Source organism: Panicum virgatum, chromosome 7K (genome assembly GCF_016808335.1).
Source record: "Panicum virgatum strain AP13 chromosome 7K, P.virgatum_v5, whole genome shotgun sequence".
In the NCBI taxonomy this organism is placed as follows: domain Eukaryota; kingdom Viridiplantae; phylum Streptophyta; class Magnoliopsida; order Poales; family Poaceae; genus Panicum; species Panicum virgatum.
Window position 1 is genome coordinate 13,092,167 of NC_053142.1, and position 12,240 is coordinate 13,104,406.

The following is a 12,240-nucleotide window of genomic DNA, read 5'->3' on the forward strand; positions in this document are numbered from 1 at the left end:
ACTCTACAAAAATACCATAACACTCAACACTGAATTTTGTGACACTGGACAAAAAGACCCTTACGTTCTTTCTCTTCATCCCTAGCCAGACCTTCAAGTGTATATAGCTCCCTGATGAATCAAACAAAGAACACCCATAAACTGTGGTTGCCCCGTTTGATTTGAGAGTATTCAGAAAGTCGCAGATGGTCACAGCAGAGCATGCACGTCATCAACATTGCAACAGTTATCGCCCAATCGACCATGACATCATGGAGACTTGTACTTGGACATGTAAACTAAGCCATGCTGCTAGAGGTGTGCTCTGTGCAAATTCTCCTGCCTCTAGTCTATCTTTTTTTTTCTTGGACACAATGCTTGATTCGTCAATTAATTGCTGGTCTTGTGGTTTAGCATTACTCATTGTGTGATTATGGTGACCTGGGTCTGACTCAACCTCTTGGCATGATCACCAGACGAGATCATATTCTGATCAATGTACAGAAAGAGAAATACTAGATCAAAGTTGACCACCTATAGCTCCTCTCATAAAGCAGAGAACAAGCTCATCATTGTGTATTGCATGTTCCTTTTCTGGTCAACCAGCAAACAGTTTCTCCTTTGTAACCACAAGTTGGAAAACCTTCTGCCTAAGATAAGATAAAGCCATAAAAGGCAGCATGACACACAAAACAAACCAAAGTGGTCGCAATTATAAAGATTTCATGATTCAAAAAAACGGCAGAAAGAGGTCAAGAAAAGAAAAAAAAAAGGGGGGGCCACGTTTGTCCAGAAGATGGACAGCAAAGGTGAGCGGATATTAGAGAAATGAGAATCCCCAAAGTTCAGAACAGCCTTGTTTAAATGCCTAGATTGCAGTGGCTTTTTCTTGCTGGTGATAACTGCACAATCAGTTATCCTAGTATATCAATATTAAGTAGGACACAGTTTCTGATTTGCCGATGAAGTTAGATTGCCATGGTAACTCATAATAAAACAGGTACAAGTTTGAGTGATGTAGATCTTACAGCTTGAAAGCATGTATTATAATGCTTCCGCCAGACCCACCGCCTCCTTTGAGGCTGCCAACACCACCTTCAGCAAGCACATGTCCATCAATATTCATAAAGTCCCTCGCCCTAAGCATGACACGGCCTCCTCCATACCCTCCAAACTGCTGATCAGCGGACATGCTGCCACCCATGCTGCCGTAGCTCCAGGGCCACGCCAATGTCGACCATGCATACACATCGCCTCCCCAGTTGGTGTCATTGGACACCTTACATGACGCGCCCCTCCCACCATGCCCTCCGCCAGCCGCTTCCAGGCTGTGCGGCGTCCCACTCGTCTGGGGAGGCGGCTCCCCGGCGAGCGCAGTGGTGTTGATGGTCGAGTGGTGGTCCAACGTCACATTGGCCGCATCAAAGCTGACTGAGCCCCCAATCACCTCGACATGATCACCGATCGTTATGCTCCCAGAGACATTGACGGTGATGTAGCATCCCCTGACAGGGCAGATGATCTTCACGTGGGGCCGAATCTCCATGCTCCCGTCGCCGTACACGCATAGATCGCCGTCCAGCGAGGAGCTCGAGCTGATGACGCAGGTGGTGTTGAACGACCCGGAGCCGTTCAACTCCTCGCAAGTCCTGGAGTTGGCCGAGTACGTCTGGCATGGGAGCTCCCCGCGCAGCCCTGCCAAGGCCCCGCCGCCATCGCCGCCGCCACCGGCCTCAACAGGAACCAGCGCGAACCGGTCATCGTGCCGTGGCTCAGGCACCAACGCGAGCGCGGGGAGGATGCCGTCCCCTCGGGGGGCACCCAAGGCCGCGAGCAGGACCGCCCACCACGCGACGCACCTCATCGCCGCCGGTCGCTCCGGGACATTGCTCGGCCCGGCAAGCGCTGGAGGCGAGCAGGGCACCGGGCTACCCGCCCACTCGCAGCATCCCCCGATTCGCCGCGGGAGGGAGCGGATCGGGCGGCGGCGGCGCGCCCTACCGCCTGACGAGGATGCGGTGGCGGGCGGACCGGCCCGGATCACGGGAGCGCCGCAGGAGATCTCCAAACCCCTAGCGCCCGCGCGCGCACGGCGGGGAGGATAGGGTGGATTGGGGGGAGTGAGCGAGGGAGTAGGTAGGGGAAGCGGCGGAGTGTGCTTGCTGCTGCTGCTGGCGAGGAGGACTCGGGAGTGGCGGAGGAGAGAGAAAGTAGAGAGAGAGACGGGGAGGAGACGGCCAGCTGGGGAGATTTGTTTGGGTGGGGCCCGCGGCAGCGCCTGATGAGTGATGACTCGCTGGCTCGCTGGATGTTGCTCTTGGATCTGACTGGTGACTGCTCCCCTCCCGTCCCTAAGGATCAATCTGGATGGCAGAACATCCGAATTATCTGCATTCGTATCTATTTAAAATATAAATATAAATATTTGTATTCGTATTCGATTTTAATATAGATGTTATATGGATGCATCTGAATCCGACTTTGAGAACTTTTCTCTATCCGATTTCATATTCGTATTCGAAAAATATCCGATCACATCCGTATCCGTTCGTATCCGCAAAGAAAAAGTTACTAGTGAGACAATCTTAAACTTATCTTTATACCTAATTATTTAATGATGTACACTATTTAAATTATTTAGAAATCTAGATAACTAATAATATATTTATTTAAATTAACTTTAACTATTTAATATATTTATTTTATGATTAAAATTATTTTATACGAGTCAAATTAATTATTTATTTAATAATAAAATCTTTTTTATATATTTTAATTATTAAGTATTTAAATATTTATTTATTTTACCTTTAAAATTAGTATTATATATTTAATATAAAAGCTATACATAGATAATTATATTCTTTTTTTATTAGCTATCTTCTAATCCTTTACTCCCTACTTGTATAATGATTTTGATCTACTATAAAATTATTGACATAATAAATTGATACTCGTGATAGCTTTATATTTCAAATCGAGAAGGTATCCGGATTCGAATCCGGATTCGAACTATCCGTTTTGTATTCGTATCCGATGAGATCTGCATTCGTATTCAGACTAAAATATGGTAAAAAATTATATTCAGATCTGATTTCATCCGTATCCGATCTGAATCATCCTTACCTTGACTCATTTGACCGCCGTGAACCGGGAATTCCTTTTCAATTCTGTCGAGCACGAAAAGCAAATATGCCGCGGCGGCGTCCCTGTCGCCGCCGACGCCGGGTGAGGTGAGCTCGGCGGGCCTGGCGTGCGGCCTTCCGCCACCTCATCAGCTGTGTGGTCACGGGCCACGGCTTTTTAATTCGTTGGTGTGAAAGTGACATGGCGGCAAGTGGTGGTAGCGCGGCGAGCAGTGTTAGCTTGATCGGGGTCGAGAAATTTCTCTTAGTTTTGATTATCTTTCAAGATCGGTTAAATTTTTAATCTTGTAATGCTGATGACTCCACACCGTCGAAGTCAAACATTGGAATCTATTCCCATGGTTCCTACACCACAGGGCCAAGTACGACTCCTGTGAACAAATCTTAGGTATAAAATTATTAGCGAATTGGTCTAGAATATAAAATCTTGTTTGACGTATGTTTTCTACAAAAGTGGTGCATATTATCTGATTGGAGGGATACAACGTATATGGTAGCCGATGGTAGCACTTGTATCTCTTTGTATTTGCCGTCTTTCACCTTGAGTGGTTAATTTTACTAGGAAATTCCTTAGCCGTTGCTACGGGCAGCTATTGGGGGTCAAAATTGGCATATGTTGGCTCTAGTGTTAATCAGATATTCAAATTTTGCGGATGAAGAACACAAATTTATCACATATTTATAAACCAATTGGACTTGCTTGGGGCATATGACGGTCATCATAGAGCCTGTTTAGTTTGTGCTACGCTAGGAACTGTTGCAACTTTGACCATTAATTCGAGGTATTAAATAAAGTCAGTTTGCAAAACTAACTACACAACCCCTACGCTACTTCGCGAGGCGAATCTAATGAGGCCATTGACCACACGATTAAAGAATATTTATTATAGCATTACTGTAGCTAATCATGGATTAATTACCGTTATTGGATTCGTCGCGCAAAGTTGCACTCATCTGTAAAAAGGTTTTATAAATAAACTTCGTTTAATACTTCATGCATGCGAGATTCTTTTTGTAGCGCAAGTAGCACAACAGAACCAAACGGGGAACTAAGATTTTTTATCCAATCAGTTAAATACAAATATCTTATTTTATTCTTCAAATTTAAAACCTTCTTTAAAACTCTAATTATTGTTCTTTTTGCATCTCTACGCTATTTGAGGGCATCCTTGCTAGTCTGTCAATGCTAGCGCAACCCTAGCCAGGTGCGCCATCCATCCTTGATTGAGTTCTTTCCAGGAAGGTGTTTGTTGGTTTTCATGGCGAGCTCTCAAAAATTGGATGCTTTTGTTTCTCAAAATAGAAAGTTCCCGTCTATGGGAACTGAAAATTCCAGTTTGTGGTAGGGCTGTTCTATGTGCACTGTCGGTACCCTGCAACTGGGGTACCCACTCCTACTGTGCCAAAACTCGCGTAGTTATCCGTAACTACGCCCTAAAGAGCTGAGCAGCCGGACCCCTGGGTCCGACTCCATCTCACCGGACCAACGGTCCCGGACCCGTTTCCCGCTCGGGGGACGGGTCCGGTGTCACCACGTGTCCCGGAGGTGGAAATGCTCAGCACCTGTGGCTGCGGACCCGGACCCCCGCAGGTGGGTCCGGGACCTCCGCGTGCCATCCGGACTACCGCAGATGGGTTCGGGACCTCCACGTGCCTATCCAGAACCCCGTGAGCCCTCGGCTCAGCTATCTGCTCGGGAGGGGTCCGGAGCCGCCACGTGTCACGCAGATGCGAGCGCGGGCGCAAGCTTTCCGCTGGAAGCTCCCTCACCCAACCGCATTAAGTGCGAGTGGTTGAGGCGTGCTCTGCTGCCGTTGGGCACGGGGCAGCTTTTGTCAGTCCACACTGTGGATCGCCAATTACCGAGGCGGCTCGTCAGTTACCAAGGCAAGCATTAAAGACTCAGCGCCGCGCGCATGGGTGACGAGTCATGATGACTAGCTACTAACTGGAGCAACAGTGCACGCTGCTACAGCGACTGAGTCAGTAGTTCGGCGCTTCATCATGACCTCGACGCGCGGCTGCAGAGGCTAGACTCTACTCCGACAAGACAGCTCAAGATTATCCCTCGGATCTGTAGCATTTAAGGCTCCGCTGTGTACAATATCAAATATATCGCCGGGCCCACCTGTCGGGGCTCCGCTCAGTGTACGTGCTCTCCTTGGACATATAAAAGGGAGAACACGCCTGCAAGAAAGACAGGCCGGACACTCTCAAAACACAAGCTCGGATTCACTCCGAACAATCCCGTTCTCAACCTCTTGAGAGCACAAGCAATACAACACACAGTGGACGTAGGGTATTACGCTCCGGCGGCCCGAACCGCTCTAAACCTGCTGTGTTCATCGTGTTCTTGCATCTAGATTGGGCTAATCCTAGCTACCCCCGAGTACTCACCCTCTGGGTTTATGCGGGTGCACTACGCCACCCGGCTGTGAGTTTGCACACCACGACATGCACGATTTGCAAAAGTGTTGCACATTAGTGTTTGGTGTTTAGCACATATTTGTTCAACTCACTTTTTGAGCACTTTGTTGGGGAAGATCTTTGTTGCCAAAAATCGATCTATCTACTCCTGGTAAGGTCAATTTGCTAGTGCTCCACCCGCTTCTGATTCTCTATGGGAGTTGATTCTTTAAGCGAAGTGATTCAATGGCTGAAAGTAACTCATTGTGATTCTTTATGTTTAACTTCCCCAAAAAACATATGAAAGTATCAAGATGTCTAAGAGGGGGTGAATTAGGCTCTAGCTAAATTTTCCTGCGAAATTAAAACTGACACATAAGCATAATCACCCCATGTGTCTAGACCTTAGAAAGTGTGGCTATTCTAATCGTTCCAAAAAATTTCAACCTAGTTCTAACCCTATACTAGCATGATAATTCTAGGAACTGAAATTGCAAAAAGTAATCAGAGGATTAGAACGCAAATCTTTTTTTCAGGTATCGAAGGGTCGGCACTCTTCCCTAATCCTTGTTGGAGCACCCGCGCAAAGGGTATCGCTCCCCTTGATCCATGCAAGGACCAAGTGCTCTCTAGCGGATTTCCATTCTCCAACTCCAGATCGGCGGATTCCAAACTAAGCAAAAACTTCTTGGGGCTACTTTTTGGGGATTCTCACAAGACTTCTTCTTAAGAGCTCACCAAGAACACCACCACCAAACCGTCTAGGTGATGTTGATCACTAACAAACAAAGAACTTCACTTGACCTACACAAGATCAAGAGAAAGATGGATGCACACTCTCTAAGCACTAATGTTGTCCTTAATCTTCAATTAATAACTTTTCAAATCACTCTAGTGCTTCACTTACTCTTGACTACCAAATGTGTGTATGAAAGCTTGCTGGTGCTAAGAGAGTCTCTTTGGAGCTGTACAACACATATATATAGCCCCCCTCCAAAAAACTAGCTGTTACCCCAAATGCTGCCAACGCAACAATGACCGACTGATTCGGTTGGGGCAAAATGTCCACTCTGAATTAATCAATAACACATGACAGATTGATTCGGTCATGAATACTCACCGAATGAATATGTCAATGTTGCAATCGAATTAAATGGGATGCCAATGGTTCTGAGCTGCTGCAGCACAAGGTGACCGATTGATTCGGTCCCTATATTTTGACTGAGCAACAGACTAATATGTCTTTTGAGTACCACTTTGAGTTAGAGCCATCGACCACTAACGGGTTCGGTGGCCCTACTTCACATGGATCGAATAAGTTGGTCAGTTCAAATCAGTTGTCTTCTAGTTGAATGAACTCATCCAATATTTTGACTGAGCACCGGACTAATATGTCTTTCGAGTACCACTTTGAGTTAGAGCCATAGACCACTAACGGGTTTGATGGCCCTACTTCACATGGATCAAATTAGTTGGTCAGTTCAAATCAGCTGTCTTCTAGTTGTATGAACTCATGCAATTCAGTTTCTTTGAGTTTCTAACTCATATCTTATCTTCTCATGGCTTCAAGTGAGCTACTTAATACTAGATGTTCACAAGTGTGCATCACATCCAACTCTAGGCTTATCTAGGTCAAGCTACTACTCCCCCCTTTATATTACGGCCAAAGGAAAAACAAAGTCCTAAAGTGCTAGTGTCTCTCAACGTCAAACGACACTTAGAACTAACTTGTCCTTGATCTTCGCGCATATCCTTTGAACCAACATAATGAAAATCATAATAATGGGGGCCAAGAAAACCATGAAAACCCATCATTGCACTAACTTAAGATTTCAGTTGCAAAACACGTATTATTCACAATGATTATATTGTCATTGATCGCCAAAATCAAATTAGGGCCCTATATGCTCTTTCAATGTATTCTATGCAAGAAATGAACCGGAGCTGCTGGTCCCTTAGTTCATTTCAGAGAATTAGTTTTTGTTTTAAAAATTGTTTTGAATAGTTTCATCTGGATTTAGCCTAGAAGATGCTTTGGGATCTCTACCAAAGAGGGCCTGAGATGGGAGCCAACACTGAGTTCGACAAGGATAATATAATCCAACAACTTTCAAATAGCTTACGGAGGAGGAGCGTCAAAGATGCATGGAAGCTGAAGAATATCTCAAAACTCAATTCTTCAAAATTTCAAGAAAAGTCGTAAGGGGAAGTCGCAAGGGTCTAAGAGTTCATGATTCTCTCATTCACCATAAAGACAAGCATGTTGAGGTAATAAATATTGTATGGACATCGCGTAAAGACAAGCGAGTTTAGATAATAAAGAATGTAAGTATCTTTGAGTCCTGACTTGCTTGAGTTTATTGTCTTCTTTAGTGGATAAGAGAATTGTTGAATCAAACAAACTTATGTTCATGCAATAGCTAGATTTACAGATCAATTGCTTAAAATAAAAAAAGGTAAAATCGTAGATGGTAGTGATGTTATTGATAGTAGGTCATCTCCCAAACCTAGTTCACCCTAAACCTGCTATTCCCTAGGAAAACCCTATGTACAAGATGCTGATGAACTTTTTTGCTGAATAGAGCCCACGACCATACAAAACAAATGCGGCACACATCAAAACTGAATGTTGCGGATTCTGAAACCATAACTTTCAGTTCTTCGGTGGTTCACCCTAACCCATCCATATGATTTATATTGTTTCTAGTTTAGCTATTCTAATCAAACAAATGAAATCATAGATTTTGTACCACCTTAAACTTCAATAGCTAGCATACAATGTACCATCCCTACAAGGTACTGGTCTTCCTAGTGACTAGTATCGAATGATGGTTTTGGTAATTCATTACTTGCGACGTGCGCCCATAAAACCTGTTGAAACTATATCACGTGTCAATCCTTTGTACAACATGTTGCTTCTACACATATAAACCAGCTACTCAAAATTGGAATGCAGGTTTTGCTAAATTAAAAAGAAGAGTAGGCTACCATGATGAAAAATAAACTTGGTGTGGATTTGGGCAGTTGTAGGTTGTACCAAAAATCTTATTCAGCTCAGTTTAGTGTGGCTCATTATCCTCTTGGCTTGTGAGTTTCTATTTCTTAAAATTTAGTGGTGAAGACAATAGAGCCAGGGGCGGAGCCACCACTAGGGCGAGCCCGGGCGGCCGCCCTAGGTCCCCTTGGCCGAGCAGTAGAGGATATCCTCATACCTCAGTTCTCCACGCCGCCGGGAAGGGAGCAAATCGCTGCGGCGGCTGCCGGAAGCGAGGACGACGCTAAAATTTGAGAGGAAGATAGGCAACCGCGTACTGGGCCGAGACTTGGTGTCTCGTGCACCGCTGCAGCCTGCAGGCCGCCTCGGGCGGCCCTCAGCGGCAGCACCTCCTGCCGGCCCAGCGCGCGGCGCGCCCACAGCCCGCCTCGGCCCTCGGCGGTGGCGCCTCCCGCCGGCCGCGCGCCTGGCCGCCTGCAGCCTGCCTCGAGCCCTTGACCCTTGGCGGCGGCGCCTCCTACAGCAGCCCGCCTCCCGCCGGCCAGGATTGGGGATTGGCCGATTCAATTGGGGATTTGGTCATTTGGATTTTGGGAGATTTTTGCAATATTGTTCATTTGGTGATGGATGGGAGAGCAGATGAAGCCTTTGTGGGTGGGGGAGATACAGCTGGAGATGAGATCAGTTCAAACAGTGGCGCCACAACTAGGCAAGCAGCTTCAATTCCAGTAAAAAAGAAGCGCTATAAGAAACTAGGTATTGCCAAATCTGTGCTTCATTATTTGACTTGATTAGTTATAGTCGATTTACTGATTCAATTCATTAACTATGCAGATTTGAAAAGCTTCTTTGTTTCTAGTAGTAGAAAGTCAACAAGTGATAGTAACTCGGACCCAAGCACTCATGAAAGTGGTAATGTGGCTCAATCTAAAGAACAAGAAGTGCTGCATTCACTAGAAACGGTACAAGAAATGCAAGCTGCTGAAAATGAAGACCAACCATCACATGAGCATGATGTCGAAGGTATTAGGGTTTTTAATCCAGATGTTCATGTTGCTTCTGATCCGGGCCTTCGTGTAGCAATTGAGCAATTCCATCCTAACATTAGAGATGATGTTAGGAGGGCTTATTTGGTGAAGGGTCCAACCAAACTTTTTGGTCATAATTTCCTCAAAATCCAACTAATAAGAGGATGTTTGTAGAGAATTGGTTAACTGTCAATGATTGGTTGGAATATAGTATTAAAGAGGATGCAGCATATTGCTTCTATTGCTTTCTTTTTAAGCAGCAGCCCTTAGAAAAACACTTTGGTCATGATGCATTCACTAAAGATGGGTACAGAAATTGGAAAAATGCATATCAAGGACTTCCTCAACATGTTGGTGGCGCGAATAGCTGCCACAATAGAGCTAGGACAGCCTGTGTAGATTTTCAGAATCAAAGGGCAAGCGTTGAACATAAGGTTGAGAATTGGAGTGTTGATGCAGAAAGGAAATATGAAACTCGTGTGACAGCTTCGTTAGATGTTGCAGGTTATCTTATTGCACAAGCTCATGCATTTAGAGGTCATGATGAATCTGACTCTTCCTTAAATAGAGGGAATTTTTTAGAGATGATTGAGTGGCACAAAAAAAAGGAATGATGAGGTACGGCTTGCATTTGAGGAGTTATGTCCATTAAATGCTCAAATGCTTTCTCCCGACATTCAAAAGGACCTTTGTTCTGCTTTTGCAAGAGAGGTTAAGAAAGTGATCAAGAAAGAGATTGGTGATAAACTTTTTTCAGTTTTGATTGATGAATCTTGTGATATTTCAATAGCGAAGCAAATGGCTGTGATTGTGAGGTTAGTTACTATTTAATTGCTGAATTGTAAATTGTCATACTAACCGGTGATCTCATTTAATCATATATTCAAATGTACTGTTTTGCAGGTACGTCAATGACAAAGGAATGGTAGTAGAAAGATTTTTGGGTCTTAAGCATGTGCCAGACACAACATCTAGTGCATTGAAGAAGGCGTTGTTGGATGTTCTTGCTGAATATGGTTTACATATTGCAAGACTTCGAGGGCAAGGATATGATGGGGCTTCTAATATGAGAGGTGAATTCAATGGTTTGCAAAAACAAATTCGTGATGAAAACTCACATGCTTTCTATGTGCATTGCTTTGCTCATCAATTGCAACTAGTAGTTGTGGCTGTTTCAACTTGTTGTTCCTCATTCTCTGATTTCTTCAACTATGTGGGTTTGATTGTGACTAGTGCTAGTTCATCTTGCCGAAGGAAAGATACCTTAATTGCTGATCATCGTAATACCATTATAGAGAAATTGGATAGTGGGGAGATTTTTTCTGGGAAAGGGAAGCATCAACGAACTAGCTTGGCTAGACCCGGTGATACAAGATGGGGCTCTCATTTCACCACATTACTCCGTATTGAGAACATGTGGGAATCTGTGATAAGGGTATTGTCTATGATTCATGGGGATGAACGCAATCCTGGCAGAGCAGCCGGTTTGTTGAAGAAAATGGAGAGCTTTACGTTTGTTTTGAATATGAAGTTGATGTTGAAAGTGTTTCGTATTACTAATGAGTTATCCCTCTTACTACAAAAAAAGGATCAGAATATTGTTCAGGCCATGTCATTGCTTGTTGATGTCAAAACACGTTTGGTAAACTTTAGAAATGAAGGTTGGGCGGCATTATTTCAAGAAGTCAAAGATTTTTGTGTTGCAAAAAAGATAAAGCTGCCAGATTTCAGTGAGCTTAGACCAAGATGGGGTCGTTCAAGGCTTGATGATGATTTGATAACTAAAGAACACCATTATCGTGTTGATACTTTCTTGGTTGCACTTGATGCTATTCTCACAGAGATGGATCATCGCTTCAATGAGTCATCATCAGAGGTACTTGTTTGCTTCTCTTGTCTTGATCCAAGAAATTCATTCTCCATGTTTGATATTGATAAGATTGCTCGTCTAACGGAGATCTATGATCAAGATTTTTCACTTACTGATCCCTCAAATATAAGGGATCAACTTGAGACATTCATTTTACATGTGCGAAGAGTTGATGCTTTCAGATCTTGTAATGATTTTGCAAGTTTGGCCATGAAGTTGGTCGAAACTGGGAGGCATCATGCATTTCCATTGGTCTATCACATCATTGAGCTAGCATTGCTTCTTCCAGTGGCAACCGCATCAGTTGAAAGAGACTTCTCAGCTATGAATATAATCAAAACTAATTTATGCAATAGAATGGGCGATGAGTGGCTTAATGACTTGGCTTTGTGCTACATTGAGAAGGCGATTTTTAGAGCACTTGATCCGGAGAAAATTAAGAGGACTTTTCAATCCATGAAAGATCGGAAGATGAGTTTTCCACATCAAAAGCGGCCTCGAAGTCCTTAGTGCTTTAGGAAAGGTATGTTTAGACGTCCTTTTTACACTTCTTCAATGTTTTATGATTGATGTTGTTTTCTAATTGACTTGTGTAAAAAAAATGACAGGTTCTGTACTTCATTTGTCTATTGAAACATCTATTATTGATACTTCCATTATTAAAAGGTAACATCTTGATTCTTGTTGGTTGTTCTACCATTTTTGCTCAAAACATGCAAGCTGTCGTTGGTAGCGAAAATTTTAGAGTATGAGTCCGCCCTAGGTGAATTCTCGGGCTGGCTTCGCCAATGAATAGAGCTACATGGGACACAATAG

The 12,240-nt window shown here is 44.1% G+C and overlaps 1 protein-coding gene and 1 long non-coding RNA gene across 2 annotated transcripts in view; one reads left to right on the forward strand and one right to left on the reverse strand.

Moving 5' to 3' along the window:
• The window catches only part of LOC120639815, a 46,094-nt gene extending 43,901 nt beyond the window's left edge, over positions 1 to 2,193 (reverse strand). Inside the window, exon 1 of the mRNA XM_039915758.1 lies at positions 1,008 to 2,193. Within this exon, the coding sequence (XP_039771692.1) occupies positions 1,008 to 1,843 (836 nt within the window). The 5' untranslated portion in view covers positions 1,844 to 2,193. The remainder of the gene's footprint in view (positions 1 to 1,007) is intronic.
• A 9,587-nt stretch (positions 2,194 to 11,780) lies between these two features.
• Positions 11,781 to 12,106, forward strand: LOC120642902. Its single transcript, XR_005662783.1, has 2 exons — positions 11,781 to 11,947; positions 12,033 to 12,106. It is a non-coding gene; the product is annotated as an uncharacterized LOC120642902 (long non-coding RNA).
• The last annotated feature ends 134 nt before the right edge of the window (positions 12,107 to 12,240 follow it).